The following is a 15,483-nucleotide window of genomic DNA, read 5'->3' on the forward strand; positions in this document are numbered from 1 at the left end:
AAGCCTTTGTAATGTATGCAAGAACTTTCTTCTTCCTTTCTTCACTTTAAACTCCAAAATTCATAGAATCATAGAGAAATAGGACTAGAAGGGACCTCCAGAGGTCATCTAGTCCAACCCCCTGCCTAAAGCATGCTCATCCCTAGCCAAACTGACCCATACAAACCATAATCTGAACTCTACATAAGACTACCGTCAACTCTGACACAATACAGACGTAACACCCTAACCTGCTACAGGTAAAGCGTGGGAACCATGGTAGCCAATGTCCTGCTTCTATGACACATTGTCAATATATGCTCAAGATCTCCTGGGTAGTGGGCCACACCCCCTCCTACAAAACCCCCCACAATCTGAGTAAGGGGTAAAAACCTTCCTGACCCCAAATCTGGTAGTTGGCTTGGTCTTCAGTGGCGGGGCAAGACCGTGTAGCCAGGAACCTATAACTTTGGTCCCAGCAGGAGCATTGGCATACCCCAATCAAAATCCCCAGCCTTGGCTATAACCAGTGCTTCTGGAAAGGCTTGAAAGCACCCTGACACATGTAACAAAAAAGTGGGGGATGGGGCAGGGGAGCCAGCAAAGCCCCGAAGCATGGGAAATACCCATAGTAGAACAGGCATAGCTGTGCCTAGGTCATTCCCAACCAGTGGCTGTCCAACCTCCACTTGAGGTGGGCCTAGATCATACCCCTCTTAAACACCTCCAATGATAGTCCACAGCTTCTGTAGGCAGCCTATTCTATTGCCACTGTTTTAATTGTGAAGAAGTTTTTCCAGTTATCCAATCTAAACAAGCCATTGGTCTGTCCCCTTCTCTCTGCTGCAAAGGAGAAAAGGTGCTCTTCCTTTTCTTTATGGAAGCCCCTCAAGTATTTAAAGACTGCTGTCATGTCCCCTCTTCTGTAAGCTGAACATGCCTAGCTCCTTCAGCCTCTCTTCATATGGCTTGCTTTACAAGCCATTTATTGTCTTTGTTGCCCACCTCTGGACCCTCTCTAACTTCCCCAAGGCCTTTTTAAAATATGGAGCTCAGAACTGCACCCCATACTCCAGATGAGGTCTAACCAGTGTCAAGTAGAGGCACTTACCTCCCGTGTCTTGCTCCTAATTCTTTGGTTGATGTATCCCAAAACCGTATTCACCTTTTATGCAGCTGCCTTACACTGCAGACTCATTGAGTTGGTAGTTTACCAAGACTCCCAAGTCATTTCCATAGCACTGCTCTCCAGCCAGATGCCACCCACTTTATATTTGTACTTTTGGTTATTCTTCCTGAGATGCAGCACCTTGCATTTTATCTTTATTCATCTTCATCCTGTTAGCTCTAGCCCAGATTTCCAATCTGTCAGAATCCTTCTGAATTGTGCTTGCATCCTCCAATCCTTCCCAGTTTCATGTTACAGATTCTACTTTATAAGAAGTATACTTAAAGAAAACACTTAGCTTTATTGTAGAGAATTTGGATGCTGGGTTGCTTCTTACTTGTTGTTTCCAGACCAGGGCTAATGCGGTATAAATGTAGCAAGATGGTTGCTTAGCAATACAGTTTCTGTAAACTTACTGTGCCATATTGCTTCGGAAAGGTGCATATTTTCATTGACCTTCAAGGGTGCACAGTATAATCCTGTGGTCTTATCTACTCATAAAACGTGGTGTATAAGTTTATAAAAATGTGGCATGAAACTTGTATCTTGCTTCTGTCTTGGGGCTCCTTTATACACACGAGTAAAGGTGCAATGGAATCTAATGTGTGATCCGCAAAATCACGCCTCCTGTCATGCCACGTGATTTTTTGGGATTCTGAATCGCATCCCATTGTGTCTTATTGCCAGAACAAGAAGAAAGTTCCCATGTCTGGGAGCCCCCTCAGCTGACAGGGCTTCCAGCTGTGGGGTTGCTTTGTGTGCTCCCATGATTGGGAGATCACAGCAGCTACAGTGCCCACCTGCAGAGGCATAGGCTATACATGCAAATTAAAGCTGGATAGAAACCAGATATACAGATATTGCACCTTTTCCAGCAATAACTGTAGAGTTGTTGGATCTTTATAATGCTCAGTAGTTACTACGTATGTGTAGCCAGTCTAAATTAATTGTGTAGTTAACTAGGTAATTGTGTAATAGATGTAATATGTGCAGGGGTGGGAGGAGCTTGGAGTGCAGCACAATTTTCATTTATTTTAGCAACTTCCTGCTTGACTGTGAAACAGCTAAACATTTTTGGTGTTTAAGGTTTCTATACACTCTGTGTGGCTGGGAAATAATATCACTCCCCTGAGAGAAGAGGAGTGGGATGAAGATGAAGACGAGGAGAATGACATGCCCGCTCCTTCCTCACCACCAACCTCTCCTATCAACTCCAGGTATCTCATTGTGTTTCTTCCCTTAACCACTTGAACAGGGTTTTTTTAATTTAGTAAGAGAGATTTCTATATTGTCTTCTACATACTTGGTGCTTGTTGAGGAGTTTCTTTATTTAAAAAGATGCAAAAATAGTGATTGTCATTTGCTTGTTGTGCTTTGTAGGAAACATCGGGCTGGTGTTGATATTCATTCATGCTCTCAGTTCTTGCTTGAGCTGTACAGTCAGTGGATATTGCCATCAAATCCTAGCAAGAGAACACCTGTCATCTTGATTAGCGAAGTGGTGCGATCGGTAAGCTTGCAAAATAAATTTTCTGTACCATAATTGAGTGTTTCACTGAATACCTGAAGTAAGGAGAATTTGCAAAGAACCCTTCTTGTTCTGCAGAAAAAATTGACTTGTGGGGGAAATGTGGATTTAACAGTGTATCTTTCTACTATCTGATTAAAATAATACAAGCAAATAGTAGCAAAATATAGAAGTTACAAATGCTTTATAAAAAGAGTATTAGAGAAAAAAATGTTCCTTTAGTTGCCTATGTACTACACTGAATTTAGGACCCTTTGTTTGCACTGGAATATGATTAAGAAGAATATTCCTAGAGTCAAACAGGAAATATAGAGGAACAAATTATTTTAAGGAGCTAAAATTATTTTTGAGGCATCTGATGAAGGACTAAACTTAGTAAATATTTATGCATTTCAGGACTTGGGCAGTATAAGGAACCAGTAATGGTAGTCTCCAGCACTGACAATACATATTAAAGGGCTATTATTCAAAGACTCAAAAACATCAGGATGAGATGCCATTGCCTCAGAGGACATACTGCACTGCTTTGTAAATCTGGGTTTGTGGGGGCTCAAAAGTAGACTCCAAAACTACTTCAGTGTTTTTGTTTTGTAAACGAGAAGTAATGCAAGAGGCTGTTTAGGGCATTGTGGAATATGTACCTTTTAATCGCACATTATGGAAGTGTGATCAATAAAATGTCTTGTTAGCTGAATGAAATCAAGAGATGGAGTCAGGCCACCACTATTCTAAAAATAGAAATAGCATTAGTTTAACGCACTGAAAGGGCTATTGAGAAATTTGAACATAGACATTGGTTTTGATGTCTAATGTCTCAAAATACTGTGATTTTTTTTTTTTTGGGCGGGGGGAGAGGGTGATATTTTAGTGCTGTAACCTTAATTCCTGAAACATCAGATGTAGGAAAATACTCCCAACTTTACTTCTGCTTGAGAGCTTAGGATTCTGTATGTTTTCAGAAGGCATGCAAGAAGAATGCACATATTCTACAATGACTGTAATGCCCTGCTAGCAGTTGTACTTTCTGTCTTTGAAGTAGCACTGTTCCATTTGAAGCTTGCATCTGACATCTGATTAGATTGTTTGATTTTTACTCCAGCTTTCAATTTAAAATATTTAGCACCACATGTCACAACACAGTTGAATTATTTTTGCTGGAAGGTATATTAAAAGAATAGTTTGATATTTTTGGTTTGTTAATAACTTTTTTTCTACTTGATTTTTTTTCTATTCAACAGCTTCTGGCAGTTTCAGACTTGTTTACAGAAAGAAATCAGTTTGAGATGATGTACACAACTCTGACAGAATTGAGGAAGGTGCATCCATCAGAAGATGAGATCCTCATTCAGTATTTGGTACCTGCCACATGTAAGGCAGCAGCTGTTCTTGGAATGGTAAGAAATTAGTGCATGTAAGTTTTGCGGCCAGTGTATAATGCATTAACCATTGTAAACTGGTAGCACTGTACTCGCACGATAAAGATCTGAGAACAACTGATGTTTTGTATCTGCTTTTTAAATTGCTTCTCATAAGTATATTTTAGGCATGTTTAAAAACCAAGCATTCAAATCTAAACCAAGTATTTTTCACTGTATCCTGAAAAATGCTATATTTGTAATTAAGAGGAGTGTGGTGAGGCATGAACTCCAAAAAAAGTGGTCCTCAGCTGAGAGCCTTTGCTCTGCTCGAGCAAGAGCGTGGGGGCTGTGTTGTTTTTTGTTTTTTTTTTTTAAGTTGCTATGAAGCTGGTTAGAGTAAGAGATTCTCTGTTAGCTAGCCAAAGATCAGTGTTTTAGATTTTTAGAAGATAATGGCATGTTCCATTGATCCTCAACCAGGAAGCATTTGCAAAGGGTTGAGCACAGGTTGGTGTATTAAATGATTTCTCGTGCAGGAGTTATTCAGTAGCTCTCTGAGCTAGTTTGTAAGTTTGTGATGAAGTTCAGAAAAATGCATTTTGTAGTCCTCTGCTAGCCTGGACATGACATTGGCTTGCTGACCATTGTTATTCTTGTCACAAGAGAATGACCCTAGTCCCATGATCCTCCTTAGTGAAAAGTGTCATTTGTGAGCTGCTTTTGTTACCAGAGAACTCATGTACCACAATATCTGCAAACTTCAAGACCTTTTCTGGTGGAAGATGGAAATACAATTCCTGGTACAGCAACTTTCACATACTCCTGTTCACTTCCATTTAATTAAACTAATTGAACATCATATTACCATATTCTCCTGAATCCAGGATTACTTTGAATTTAAGATGCCCCCCAGTAATTGGATTCTAGACATAAAACATTTGTAAACTTGTTATAATTTTTCATGTATAGAAAACTATACATAGAAAATGTCTATACATGTATAGAAAAACTGCATATTGAATTCTTCCCCTCTGCTGCCCCTGCTTGCCCCACTGCAGCAGTAGGAGAGGAGTCAAGTGGCCTGGCCTCTGTTCCTTGCTGCCTGATTAGCCTTCTACCCCTCCCTGCAGTGCCCACACCCCCTGGCACCTGCTCTCTACTGCATCCCCCTGCTGTTCACTCTCCCATCGTGGTTCCAGCTTCTGCACTTCTTGACCCTTGAACTAAAAATACAGGTGTTTTGGAAGAGGGGTTCAGATATGAATGTTAGTGGCCAAAATTAGTTCCACAGAACATTAGTAATATGGGGCAGTATCTTAAGTACTACATTTGTGCAGGCCTTTGGCACGTAGCCATCTTTTAATATACCGGAGTTCTTTGTCACGTGTTCATCAGTTTAGAAGCCTGTGGACAGATTAAACTTGCAGGTGTCCAAAGTCCACAAATGTTCTTGGCATATAAACAGCCTAAGCTCTCTCCAGTAGCACTAAGGTGTTCCTGAACTGGGGAAGTGGGACTTCGATAAGCATGCAGGAGGTAAGATTCTGAATGACAGCCAGCATGGCTTTGTTGCAGGAGGTCTTGCCTTACCAACCTCATCTGCTTCTATGACCAGGTAACTTGACACCTAGATATAAGAGAGCAGGTTGACATTGTATACCTAGACTTCCAAAAGGCCTTTGATCTAGTATCCCACAGTAGTGTTGTGAGCAAATTGGAGGATTGTGGGCTTAACTCCAAGATACTCAAGTGGGTGAGAAACTGGATCCAGGGAGGTCGTAGTGAACGGATGTGTGTAATTCTGGTGCGAAGTGGGCAGCAGTATCCCGCAGGGGTCAGTGCTCGATTTAGTACTTTTCAGCATCTTTATTAACGATTTGGATGTGGGAGTGAATAGTTCACTGGCCAAGTTCGTGGACGACACCAAGTTATGGGGGACCGTGGTCATGCTTGAAGATAAGCTACAGTTACAGGCGGACCTAGACAGGCTAGCAAGTTGGCCGGGTTGGGATCTGATGAAGTTCAACATCAAGAAATGCAAAGTGCTCCATCTCGGAATGAGCAACCCCCAACACACTTACAGGCTTGGCAGCACCGAACTGACTAGCGCCATGAATGAAAGGGATCTGGGGATAATAATAGACCACAGTATGAATATGAGCTGGCAGTGTAGTGCTGTAGCCAGCAGGGCAAATAATACTCTGGCATGCATGAATGCATCTCCAGCAAAGCCATGGCAGTGATTCTTCCACTCTGCTCGGCACTGGTGAGACCACAGCTGGAGTACTGCGTTCAGTTCTGGGCACCACACTTTAACAAGGGTGTGGACAAGTTTTGAGAGTTCAAAGAAGAGCCACCCGTATGATCAGAGTCTTAAAAGGCAAGCCATATGAAGAAAGGCTGAGGGATCTGGAACTCTTCAGCCTGAAGAAAAGAAGGCTGATAGGGGACCTGGTACCAGCTTACCGCTACACTAGGGCAGTACATCAAGGGCTTGGTGAGCAATTGTTCACCAGGGCACCCAAGGAGAAAACCCGAGGAGGTCACAACCTCCTGGAAAATCGATTCAGGCTCAACCTTAGGAAAAACTTCTTCATAGCCAGGGTATCCACACTGGAATAAACTCCCTCCAGAGGTAGTGCAAGCACCTACCCTGGAAATTCTCAAGAAGAGACTGAACGATCACTTCACTGGGGTTGCCTGACCCCCAGTTATCTTTCCTGCTTGGTGGAGGGGGCTGGACCCGATAATCTTTCAAGGTCCCTTCCGGCCTTACAATTTATGAACGTTTTTCCCAGGTAAAAGACAATTTTAACGTTTTGGTGCAGTTCTTTACCAGTTTCCAGAAATGCTATTTTTCCTCCATTAATCTGAACATTGTAATATCTCTGGAGGAAGATAATTAATACTCAGAAATAGACACATTCTTTAGCAAAATTTAAATTCACCAGCCATAAAATAGCAGGTTATTCAGTTACTTTTAAATATGCTAGAAGTGCTTCAACAACTATATACTGTCTGCAGAGCTCTGGTTCGTGCCATCTTTGTTTGCGCCTTAGTTTGTTACCAGGTGCAGGGAGTCATTCTAATTGGTCCCATTTTTAGTTCTGGCATGTGGTTTTGTGTTCGCGTTAGGATAAAGCTGTAGCTGAACCGGTGAGTCGTCTTTTGGAATCAACCCTGCGTAGCACGCACATGCCAAGTCGGATTGGAGCTCTCCATGGAATTCTTTACATTCTCGAGTGTGACCTGCTTGATGAGACAGCAAAGCAACTCATTCCAATTATCAGCGAGTATCTGCTTTCCAATCTGAGAGGGGTAGCACAGTAAGTGCTGTATATTTATAACTCTGCTGTGACTTAAGTCCAAAAACAAGTTTTGAGCTGTAGAATAATTGTCCAGAAATAACTGAGTAGACCACAATATTTCCATCATTCCCACAACCTTTACAAGAGATTCCCTAAGATTTCTGTGTTGAGAGCAGTACTGCTTGTTAGCATGTTGCTGTTTCTGTTTCCGATGTCAGATACAAGTAGAGCATATGAGCAGTAGCAAAAAAAAGCATTTAATTTGACAGTTTTGAAGTTTCAAAGGGATTGGCTTGTTTTTAAAGCCTAAGTGAATGTTCAGTCCTTTGTTTGAGAGAGCTTGCTTGCCTCAATTTACCAGGGGTTTTTTTAAAAGTATTAAGGGACACTCAGATTGAAAAAGTATTTTGTCCACAGATGAGAACTTGTAATATTTGTTTCCTTCCAGTTCCCTGCTACCAGAATTAGCTTTGATTTGGAGAAGTCAGACCTGCCTTGAAGATGAGGAAGAAATCTAGTTGGTAGCTTTGTCTACTCAACTGGGACTTATTATTATTTCAAAGCCTGGCTTTCTTTTGATATCGTAAAGAGTTTAATCTTTCCTAGGAATACTGCAGAAACACCAGCAAAGAGTGTTTGTCCTAAAACAGAGATAAAACTAGGTTCTAATTACAACTTTTGAACTTTTTCTTAGGAGTCGGGTGACACTGCACTTAAATAGTAACCATTTTTGGGGGCATATGATGATTCTTTGAGAGTGATTTGCCAAGTAGTTTGTTTAGTGTCAAATATTGCAGTAAGATGATATTAAAAAAAATGTAGTCCATGTAGAGCACTGGTGTTTTATTACATTTTTAAGAGATTAATAGATATAACTCTTGGCTTTCTTGCTTATTTACAGTTGTGTGAGTGTCCATAACCAACAGCACATCTTGGTAATGTGTGCTGCAGCATTCTACTTGATAGAGAATTATCCACTAGATGTAGGGCCCGAGTTCTCTGCAGGAATAATACAGGTATGTAATGCTTCAGATTGCAGAAGGCAACTCAGACTCACTTTTATGATGGATTTTTATTGGAAAAACTATAAAAGTAGTGTGTACTTTAGAAGGAATTCAAGGCGTTTGAAAGCAACTATACCAGTTGCAGCTGTCTGTGTCTGTCCTGACACATTGGTGCTAGGATTCAAATAGGGTAACTTGTTTCTTAAATTTCTTTCTTTGGTTATTTCAGATGTGCGCAGTTATGGTGTCTGGAAATGATGAATCTACTCCATCCATCATATACCATTGTGTCCTGAGAGGACTAGAACGACTCCTGCTTTCAGAGCAACTCTCTAGACTGGATAGTGAATCTCTAGTTAAATTAAGTGTTGACAGAGTGAATGTACACAGCCCCCACCGAGCAATGGCAGCACTGGGGTTAATGCTGACCTGCATGTATACAGGTTTGGATATTATTAAATTTTGTTCCCTGTAAGTGTGTAAATGCATTGGTTCAGGAGGAGAAATCATCTGGCTTTTATAATGGATTTCTGAGAAAATCAACAAAACTTTACAGCTTTTTAAGAGAACTGAATTTCTCATTGTTTTTGTTGAAACGAGGCCAGTTTTGTTCATTACAACTGCACTGTATAGCAAGCTCTTACAGGATATCTGGTTTCTTTGTAGGAAAGGAGAAAATTAGTCCAAGTCGTGCTACAGATGCAAATCCCACAGCGCCAGACAGTGAATCTGTTATTGTGGCTATGGAACGGGTCTCTGTTCTTTTTGATAGGTAAGAATATAAAACCTTTACCATAAACAGGAAAGTACCTTTGTGGCCTGTTCTGTTTGCTGGTCAATGCTGTTCATGGCAATTACTTTTTAAAGTTGTTTTTTTACTTGGCTGTTGGTCAAAATCATGATGCCAGTCATATGCAGTAACACAGTAACTTATTTGGAGTTTGGTCCAGCAGAGATGTACAAGAACTGTAATGCAGAGAGACCAGTTTCTTGTTCACAAGGATGAAGGTTTCTGCTGCATAAAATATGTGCCTTTTTGTGTATGGTGACAAAGTATTTGAAAGATCATCATCACAAAGTACCATAGTACTTTCATTCTTTGTGTTGATGATAATAATAATGTCATTTCCCCAGCCTTTAAAGGCATTAGGAAACCTTAGATGCAAACCCTCACTTTTTCTAGAGGGAGCAACTGGTGTCAGCTTCTTGACATCCATCAACCTGGGTTTGTTGTGGGTAGGTCTTGCTTGACCAATCTTATTTCCTTTTATGACCAGGTGACCTATCACCTGGACAAGGGACAGGAGATTGTCGTATATCCTGACTTTTTTAAAGTCTTCGATTTGATATCCCATGATCACTTCTTGGCGAAACTGGCCAACTGTGGCCTTGGGTCCACCACGAACTGCTGCCTGGGGAATTGGCTCCGTGGTCAGACTCAGAGGGTGGTGGTTGACGGAAGTCAATAGTCTTGGTGCCCTGTGACAAGGGGGGGTCCCTCAAGGCTCTGTCCTTGGACCTGTATTGTTCAACATCTTCATTAATGATGTGGACATTGGAATCGGAAGCGGGCTGGCCAAGTTTGCCAATGATACCAAACTTTGGGGTAAAGCAGCCACACCTGAGAATAGGAGGGTGATCCAGGCTGACCTCAACAGGCTCAGGAAATGGGCGGACGAGAACCTGATGATGTTTAACGCCAAAAAATGCTAGGTTCTCCACCTTGGGAGGAAAAACCTGCAGCATCCTTATAGGCTTGGCAGTGGTACGCTGACTAGCACTATGGATGAAAGAGACTTGGGGATCATGATTGACCAGAAGATGAACATGAGCTTTCAATGTGATGCTGCGGCTAGTAAAGTGAGCAAAATGCTGGCGTGCATCCATAGATGCTTCTCGAGCAAATCCCGGGACGTCATTCTCCCCTTGTACTCGGCCTTGGTGAGGCTGCAGCTGGAGTACTGCGTCCAGTTTTGGGCTCCACAATTCAAAAAGGATATGGAGAAGCTTGAGAGAGTCCAGAGGAGAGCCACATGCATGATCAGAGGTCAGGAAAACGGACCTTATGATGAGAGGCTGAGAGCTATGGGAGGGACTCTTCAGCCTGGAGAAGTGCAGGCTCAGGTGCGATCTCATGGTCACCTGTAAGTTTATCGGGGTGTCCACCAGGATCTGGGGGAATGTTTGTTCACCAGAGCACCCCAAGGGACAACAAGGTCGAAAGGTTATAAACTGCAAGACCGTTTCAGGCTGGACATAAGGAAGAATTTCTTTATGGTCTGAGCCCCCAAGGTCTGGAACAGCCTGCCAGAGGAGGTGGTTCAGGCACTTACATTGATCACCTTCAAGAGCAAATTGGATGCTTATCTTGCTGGGATCCTATGACCCCAGCTGACTTCCTGCCCCTGGGGCAGGGGGCTAGACTTGATGATCTTCCGAGGTCCCTTCCAGCTCTAAGGTTGTGAAATCTATGAAACCTTGCAGAAACTTCCCTGCATATCCATATTCAATGCTATCTCTGAAATTTGGTGAGACTTATATTGTCTCCTGCACAATCATTGCAAAATGTAATCTTTCAGTCTCTCATCATCCTTTAGTTTGTATTGAAAGTACTGTTGAAGTTAGTAATGGACGGATACATGTTCTTTTCTGGATGTCCTGCTCATATGGGCAACCTTTCTTCATGATACTGTTGCGCGACAGTCTAAACTTGATGGATCTGCTTCTGTCTCAGAAAACTCACCTCCAGAATCTATAGTCCTGTCCATAAACAGGTGAATTCTAGTGACTTGCATAACTTCAGTCTTAAAACATGTTGGATTGAAAAATCAAGGTCCCTGTAAAGAAAATGGGTTAGAAGCTTGAATTACTCAGTGGGGGAGTGTTCCTAGTTATTGGGTTGGGTTTTTTTTCCCCAACTTGAAAAGGAATGGCAATTTTCTTGACGGACTGGAATGCCCATATGGGTCAGTTGGTTACAGAAACAGAGGAAAATATTTTTTTGCTTTGAAATGGGCTCTATAAAACTTCTTGACTTCCAGAAAGCTCCAGAAATTCTAACAGCTACCTGTATTCTTACTGGACAACACTACCATAGCAACTTACACTGTAAGCTTGGAGGTAGGGAACACCTTGTTGTTTTTGGTTTTAACATAGATTACATGAAAATTAAAAGGAAGGGCCAAAAGCAAGTTCCAAGCTAATCTCAGAGTAGCTTTTTAGTTCACAATCAAACTTAACAGTTTTACAGTCCACTAACTAGAGGTATATTTTTTATCAGAACTACGTTAAAATTCTCAGCTTCTCAGTAGAGAAGACCCTATAACCAACATGCAGTCCTGTTGATATTCATGAGAACTTAGAAAATAAAGTTAGGAATAGCTAGGTTTTATGATAACATCATATCGACCAAGGTGACCAGGGTACTTGTAGGAAGCCACTGTAGTTCACCATCTTTCCAAAGAGAGATCTTGTATATAACTTATCTGTCATATCTACAGTCAAAACCTCTAAAATTGACCAATGCTGAACGTGAGGTCTTGGCTTAAGGAGTGCTGACAAATGTGGAGGGAGATGAGGGACAAAAAATACACTTTACTGAAAGAAGCAGCATGTTAGTTCAACCCAGCTCTGCAGTGTCTGTATAGATAGAGCGCTTCAGTGGGGCTTTTTGGTGCTTTTATCTAATAGCTGATTTTATCAGTTATTAGATAAGTGACACAAAAGCCCCAGTAAAGTGCCTGGTTTTTACAGACATCGGGTAAGCCTGGTCCAACTAACGCACACAGAGTTTAAAGTACCAGGGGATTTTTTTTACATGTGTAAGCAGTCAAGGTGTTTTTGAGATTTGGTTTTCCTATAGAACTTTCTTACTGTGACTTTTATAGTCAGCTATTAAAAATATTGGTTTACTGCCACAATCTCATGACTTAAGTGCCTAAATCCATTGAAAATCAGTTTACATCAATAACTCTTAAGTGACTTTCAAGGTCTCTTACTTTTTAAAAAAAAAAAAGAGCCACGTGCCCTTTCATATCACCTTAACTAAAATTATCAGAATGTCAAGTAGATACAGGCTGAAGATAGTCTAAGCAAATAACAAGTATAGTTTCTGTATGATATGGACCCTGCTGTGGCAAACTTGAACTTGTGTTCTAACCCAGCAGTCTCTAGGTGTGTTATGTGCTGCAGTGTAGAGGCCAAGAGCATTCAATTATGCCTTAATTGTCCCCATTGCGTTTGGTGTGATTTATACCCCTAGTTTCATTTGGAATAGTTAGACCAGTGCTTGACAGCTTTTGGAAGTACCACTTGTAAGAGTTCATACATTTAGTTGTGGAACACATCCACTACAACATTCCTCTTCATATTTATTTTTCACGCTTTGAGCTTGTTTTGAGATGCAAGTATAGTATACTATTCTTAGAGTTCATGTGGCTTTTTTATAAGCGTTGCACCAGAAATTACACTAAGTGTATTTAAAATTTAATGTCTTCGAACTTTGGACAGACTTCTTAATGCGTTGTCAGTTTGGTAAGGTATTTATCCATCAGTCCTGAAAAACCTCCAGGTTTATCTGTATATTTAAAAAAAAAAAAAAAAAAAAAAAAAGGGGGGGGGGGAAGTTCCTTTCTTGTCTCACTTGAATCCAAAAAAACTGAATAATTTGTATAGGGCCTAAATTGCCAAGAGTAGTCTGCTGATATAAAATGGCGAAACGTATTTATTTTCTCTCTTCCCTCTAGGATCAGGAAAGGATTTCCTTTTGAAGCTAGAGTAGTTGCACGGATCCTCCCTCAATTCCTAGATGACTTCTTTCCTCCACAGGATGTAATGAATAAAGTTATTGGAGAATTTTTATCCAACCAGCAGCCGTACCCTCAGTTCATGGCAACTGTAGTATATAAGGTAATACATTTGATTTTCTTTTCCCTTACCCAGGGGAGGTTTGTTGTTGATCCTAAAGAGTTAACTAGGTAAATTTACTACTGGTTTTATGTTACCAATGAGTATTATTAGAAGTACTCATTTAACACAATAAGCATATTTTAATGCATCAGTTGTGACATCTTAAATATTTAAAAGGTATACTTTTTCACCTCCTTGAGTAGCATTTGTACTATATTTCTGCCAATAACATAGAAGGATATTCTGCAGAACATTATCAGAAGTGACACTGAATAAATCAGCAGCAGGTTGTGATTCAATTTAGGCCAGATTTAGTATTTTATTGAACAAAGTACATGTCCAAAGAGCTAACGCTGCTACATGGGTAAGCAAAATTTATCACTTCTGTTTTAACTGACTTAAAGGCAGGGCAGATATCTTGTTCTGTTGCCCATGTACTTGCACAAGTTAGAATAAATAAAGCTCAAGAGTTGTCATTTTAGGAAACAAGAAAACAGAGAGAGGGATCCTGCATGTCTGCAATTCTAAGATCATAACAGAGCAGGGGTGTCATTTTAAGAGCTAGGAAATTAAATAAGAAAAAAAACTTAGTGTTGGGATGGGGCAGGGGAATTTATAGGTGGCCAACATTTGTTTGTGTGAGAGTCAAGATATGGGAGGAGCCCTCTGTTGGGATCTGCCAGCCTCAGTTTAGGATTCTGTTTAAAAATGTTGTGTACCCAGATGTTCCAGAAGGACAAAATCTGGGATTGTAGTATCATGGGCTAAACTGGCACTTCCCAATTCAGTGGGATGAGAAGAATCATACCCTGAAGTTCTTCAGCTCGGCTTGTGATCAGACTGGTGTAAGCTAGCTTCCTTGCAGAATTAAGGAGACAGTGGATGGCACTAGCAGTGCCTTCCCTCTGGTCTGGGCCTGTCATTTTAGCACAGATTTGCAAAACCTGTTCTGTTCTCTCCCCATCCCTCAACCCTATAATATAAATAGTCATAGGCATGTGACATGAATGCCAAGTTTTGATGTAGTACTTTAACTCAGTTACAACTTTGTCACAACATTATATCCATGGAATTTTTGACAGCCACGTGTAGCTAACAGCCATTCTTAACAGGAAGCTCAACTTCTAAAATCAAAATGCCAAGTCCAGTTTCTTTAAAGATTTACACAACTTGATTCATCCATATTAAGTGGTTTCTAGAGGGTTTGCTGCTGGAGAAGCTCTCCAGTCCAGAACTATTATGTGCTTGCAATGCTTGATGTCTGGCCATTGATGCTGTTGTGGCATGTCTCTTCCTTTATGAAATATTTATTAACTTTTTTGCAGGTATTTCAGACACTACATACCACTGGACAGTCATCGATGGTCCGTGACTGGGTGATGCTTTCTCTCTCCAACTTCACCCAGAGAACACCTGTTGCTATGGCAATGTGGAGTCTTTCCTGTTTCTTTGTCAGTGCTTCCACCAGTCAGTGGATTTCAGCAATGTATCCTGAACAATTTGGAAATATATAATTTCTTTAAGTGGGTTTAGCATCTCCCTAAATTGGATTGATAGTGCTAGAAACTGAAATCTTTCTTTTTGTTCACCAAGCAAGCACAGCATGAGCAGCAGTGGTTTACACTTTGTTTTAAGTGACAAGCAAAGAACATGCTGCCACTAGCTTATGTATGGTTTAAAAAAAAAAAAAAAAGAAAAAGACTGCTTCTAGAAAAAGGAGCATAAAATTGCATAGAAAAGTAGAGTTGGAAGGGAACTCGGGATGTCATTTAGTCCAACCTCCTGCTCAAGGCAGGTCCATCCCTATCCAAACCACTCCACATAAGTGCTCATCCAACCTATTCCCAAAACTACACAAGTAACCTTGTTGCATAGCCTCAAAGCACATTGCCCCAAACACCCAACCTGTCACTGGAAAAGCAGGGGGGATGATATCCAGCCAGTGCAAGGTTTATTAAGAAACACTGGAGGGTTTCAAGAAAGAGGGCCCACCTTCTGCTGCAGAAGAAGGCCAAAACCTCCACAGTCCCTACCAATCTAACCACAGGGTAAAATTCTTTTTTGATCTCAAATGTGGTGATTGGTTTGACTGTGCGAGGAGGTGCCAAGACACTTAACCTAGAACTTCCTAGTTTTAGCCCCAGCAAAACCATGGGCAGACCTCAGCCAAAATCCCCAGCCTTGGCTGTGGCCAACACCCAATGCTTGTGAGGAAGCTGCATTCTCCATT

At 41.1% G+C, this 15,483-nt stretch overlaps 1 protein-coding gene across 4 annotated transcripts in view; it reads left to right on the top strand.

The window, feature by feature from the left end:
* Positions 1–15,483, top strand: part of HTT (huntingtin) — a 154,886-nt gene that overhangs the window by 135,585 nt on the left and 3,818 nt on the right. For all 4 annotated transcript variants that reach the window (XM_019552983.1, XM_019552984.1, XM_019552985.1 and 1 more), the window contains 9 exons: positions 2,234–2,364; positions 2,528–2,657; positions 3,914–4,069; positions 7,169–7,359; positions 8,243–8,357; positions 8,575–8,788; positions 9,012–9,117; positions 13,091–13,253; positions 14,579–14,739. In XM_019552983.1, the coding sequence (XP_019408528.1) occupies positions 2,234–2,364; positions 2,528–2,657; positions 3,914–4,069; positions 7,169–7,359; positions 8,243–8,357; positions 8,575–8,788; positions 9,012–9,117; positions 13,091–13,253; positions 14,579–14,739 (1,367 nt within the window). The remainder of the gene's footprint in view (positions 1–2,233; positions 2,365–2,527; positions 2,658–3,913; positions 4,070–7,168; positions 7,360–8,242; positions 8,358–8,574; positions 8,789–9,011; positions 9,118–13,090; positions 13,254–14,578; positions 14,740–15,483) is intronic.

Source organism: Crocodylus porosus, unplaced genomic scaffold (assembly GCF_001723895.1).
Source record: "Crocodylus porosus isolate Cpor-Errol unplaced genomic scaffold, CroPor_comp1, whole genome shotgun sequence".
In the NCBI taxonomy this organism is placed as follows: Eukaryota; Metazoa; Chordata; order Crocodylia; family Crocodylidae; genus Crocodylus; species Crocodylus porosus.